This window comes from Octopus sinensis, linkage group LG4 (genome assembly GCF_006345805.1).
Source record: "Octopus sinensis linkage group LG4, ASM634580v1, whole genome shotgun sequence".
Classification (NCBI taxonomy): Eukaryota; Metazoa; Mollusca; class Cephalopoda; order Octopoda; family Octopodidae; genus Octopus; species Octopus sinensis.
In genome coordinates, this window is record NC_043000.1 from 9,730,675 (window position 1) to 9,735,097 (window position 4,423).

General features: G+C 34.4%; 1 protein-coding gene across 1 annotated transcript; it reads right to left on the reverse strand.

Annotated features, from left to right (window-relative positions):
• Nucleotides 1-2,681: 2,681 nt before the first annotated feature.
• LOC115210226 (general transcription factor II-I repeat domain-containing protein 2-like) lies at nt 2,682-4,106 on the reverse strand. The gene has a single exon (XM_029778700.1). The coding sequence runs from the start codon at nt 4,104-4,106 to the stop codon at nt 2,682-2,684; it is 1,425 nt and encodes a 474-aa protein (XP_029634560.1).
• Nucleotides 4,107-4,423: the final 317 nt, after the last annotated feature.

Consider the following 4,423-nt stretch of genomic DNA (forward strand, 5'->3'; position numbering starts at 1 on the left):
AAATGATACATGCATTTTGTTGGCGTTGTGATAAACCAGGACTAAAAATTCAACGGGCGATTTTTCAGGCGAGAATTAATTCACCGGATATGACATTTTATGAAGATAAACAGCTCTTCGGTTAGAATTTTTTGTATCAGTATATTCTCTCAGCTGATTGGTTGTTCTCTGTGGTAAGAGAGAGAGAGAGAGAGAGAGAGAGAGAGAGAGAGAGAGAGAGAGAGAGAGAGAATCGTCTTGCCAAGAATTAACATTTTTTTTGCGTTACTGAAGAAATGAAAGGAATAAAATATATTATCTTTATATATACATACATATATACATACATACATCCACACACACACATACATGCATACATACATACATGCATACATACATACATACATACATACATACATACATACATACATACATACATGCATACATACATACATACATACACACACACACATACATACATACATACATACATACATACATACATGCATACATACATATATATATACATACATACATAAATACATACAATATACACACACATACACACACTCACACATATATACATGTATGCGCGTATGTTATTATTCAGTTTAATCTTTATAGATTTTTTGCCAATGGAGAAACAGCTAGTTTCTGACCTAGATCCAAGGCTCTTTCAATGGAATTTCAACAACACCAACATGGTATTTGTGCATATTTATGTGCATATGTGCAAGTATTTGGAGTTTCTGCATATGGAGATCTATATGTTTTGTTTTATGTAAGTATACTCATACATATAGCTGCATGTCTAGACATGTGCATATGTATTTATATGCCAAGTTTTGCATATGCATGTATGTATGACTACATGTATGTTTTCAGTGAATATCATAATTATGCAACCCAGCAAGCAAGAATAATATTAAATAATAGAAACAAATAGACAATGTACTGAATACCCTGTAGTATTTAGTTCTTTGCTCTAATACTGAAATCAAAATGGCAGACGAGATTCACGTTACATTTCAACGTTGTAATGTCGTCAGTAATAATTTATGAACAGTGATCGATAATTTAATCCTCTCTTCAAACCTCTGAGCTCGTACCAATATGTTCAATCCATTATTTTATTTAGCAATGAGCAACAGTGGACTAGAACTTGTCAAGCAAACAATAATTTCTTATCCTTTCTGATATCATTTCATGAAGTTCAGTCCGTCTGCAAAATTCATTCCTATTACGCCTCTTTTCAATATTATTTGTTTTATATCCTTGTATGTTGGATATATAATTTACGATGCAGGCGCGAAGAAAGTATATACACGACGCACTATTATTATCAATATTATTATTACACGAGACCCAACGCTCTATCAAAGGCTCATAGTGAACTGCTACCAGCACAATGATTCTTTATTTGGCACTTCGTCCATAACACAGAGGGGACAGCACAAGGACAGACAGAACATCACAAGGACAGACAGAACATCACAGTGGGGACAAAAACATAAAGCGAATGAAAATGCGAGATGTATTAAAAATAATAAAAATAAATGATGAAATGGCTGCATTGAGCCCTACCCTCAAGCAGTACCATTTAACTGTTAAATCATACAATCTTAAAAGTTTTTCTTTTTCTCTTTTTTTTCTCCTTTAGCATCATTTTTTTAAAGTCTATACTTTATAAAAAATTTTTACTTACTTTTTTTAACAGTTCACCAAGGGCTGTACTTCACGACTGATAGTAATTCGTCAAGTTCTATCTCAACACCCAAAGGGTTTATATTACTTCCAAACAGCTCCTTTAGTTTCCCATATCTTTCTCTGTCAATTATTATTCTTTTAATGTGTTCCGAATATTTCTCTGCTGTAATTTTCTTTTCAATTACTGTACTTTTGGCGTATGTGCCCATATGCCACTTGTTCTTCCTCCGTTTTACATCCGTTTGTTTCAGCGACGGACATGGACTGTCCGGGCGAGTCAATCTTCTTTGTTCCTCTGTTGTTGCACCAAAAAAACAAAAATATCTTCAAAGTCTATGTCTTCTACTGTTAAGTTACGGGAACGTAAACACGCCAACAGAAAGGAACACATACATACATACATACATACATACATACATACATACATACATACATACATACATACATACACATACGCATACGCCTACCAAATCCACTCACAATGCGTTGGATGGCCCGAGGCTATAACAGAAAACACTTTACCTAAAGGTGTCACGCAGTAGGACTGAACCCGGAATCCATGTGGTTGGGAAGCAAGGGATAAGGCGGGCTAGTTTCTAACCTGTTTTTGGTTTTCCTCAGCGACCGAGTACCACGTTCAACTACCCACAAAGACTCTATTTAATATTTAATACTCACTATTACATATAGCTTAAGTAAATCGGTTAGACTTATTTTCATATAACAAATATTTGGCAGCTAATTCGATTTATAGAATATTGCTACGTTAACATTTGTCAGATTAAATGCTATTCTTTACTCTAGAGCAGGGGTCTCCAAAGTTTTCCAGCGGAGGGCCACATTGCTGAATTTTTAAAGCTACGGGGGCCAAGGTTCTAAATTATTTATTTTACCAAAATAATATAAATAAATAGTGAATTAATAATTAAAAAAGGTTATTTATTCAGTACATAATCACAATGTATATAATATCAGTAACAATTAACATGTTTTTTTTAACTTTGATCAATAGGGGAAACATGAAATTGTTTCATTTCTGACAAAATTTTGTCCAACTGAGGTTCAAAATGAGTGGTTCCAATAACAAGCAATGCATTTAAATGTTCATCAGACAATTGTGATCTGTAGCAGGATTTTGTGTATTTCATCTTTGAAAAAGTCTTCTCACACAAATATGTGGTGCCAAAAACTGAAATGAATTCACAGGCAAACCTCCTTAAATGAAGAAATTGGTCGGATGGAAGGCATTTGTAGAATTCAATCAAATTTCCCTCTTTATATTTGTCCTTCAGGATGTCATTGGATTGCAAATCAATAACTTCCATTTGTAACTCAGAAGGTAAGTCTCCAATAACAGAGTTAAATGGATTTTCAAAAATTCTTAGTTTTGAAGAACATGCATCAAGATCAGAAAAACGTTCTTCAAACTGTTGTTTCAAAGCTAAAATGACATCTTGAGCAAACAAGTTTGGAAATGGAGTGGCAGCTTCCTGTCTATATTTGTCACATCGTGAAAAATGAGTAAAGCAGCTTCTTGTTAACTGACTTTCAAATAGTATTAATTTCTTACGAAAAGCTTTCACCTTTGAGTACAAATCACAGATGAGTGAAGTTTCACCTTGTATCCGTAGGTTGAAATCATTGAGATGCATAGTTAAATCGGCTGAAAATGCTAATTTCCAGAGCCATTCACTGTCTTTGAGCAACACCTGTGAATGGTTTTTCTCATTTAAAAATATTTCAATTTCAGTTCGAAGCTCAAAAAATCTAGCCAGAATTTTTCCATAGCTAAGCCATCTTACTGAAGTATAGTAAGGTAGGTCTGGAAACTCAGCATTCATTTCCTCCAAGAAATCACGAAATTGGCGATGTTTGAGTCCATGAGATCTTATGTAGTTAACAGTGGAAATCACAGGATCTAATACAGATGATAAATCAAGATGCTTTCCACACAGTGCTTGCTGATGAAGAATACAATGCAATATCAAAGGTTTCAATCCACCGGAATTCTCAATTACTTTGTTAATTTGCCCAACTAAGCCCTTTTTGGTTCCACACATATTTCTGCCACCATCTGTTGTTATGCATTTTAGTTTTTTCCATTCCAAATTATACTCAGCCACTGACTTTTCCACTTCTCTAAAAATATCTATGCCTGTTGTTGTTCCATGCATGCTGTGCACAGATACAAGTTCCTCAGTAATCTCAAAATTGGCATTTATTCCTCTGATGAACAATAACAATTGGGATGTGTCTGATACATCAATTGACTCATCAAGTGCAACAGAAAAGCATACAAACTTGCTGGCTTTGTCTTTTAGCTGTGATTTAATATTTCTTTCAATATGTTCAACCCTACGAGCAACAGTGTTCGCAGAAAGACTAATTGCGGAAAATAAATCTACGTTTTCTGGACACATTTCCTTAGCTACCTCATTCAAGCACTTTTTAATAAGTTCACCATCTGTAAATGGCTTACCTTTCTTCGCCAAAAGGTTAGCAACATGGAAGCTTGCTCTTGTTGCTCTCTCTTTTTCTACAGCCTTCTTCTTGAAAACAAACTGTATTGATGATAAATTCTTCTTTAATTTGTCAAATTTCTCTTTACGTAGCTGTCCAATGAATTGGTAGTACTGTGATGAATGCTTTTTTTCATAATGTCTCCGAATGTTGTACTCTTTAAGTACTGCAATTGTGTCGGTGCATATAACGCATAGTGCCTTGTTGTTTGACTCTA

Coding starts and splice junctions, on each gene's coding strand:
- LOC115210226 (XM_029778700.1), bottom strand. CDS start 4,106: ATGTGTCCAGAAAACGTAGATTTATTTTCCGCAATTAGTCTTTCTGCG.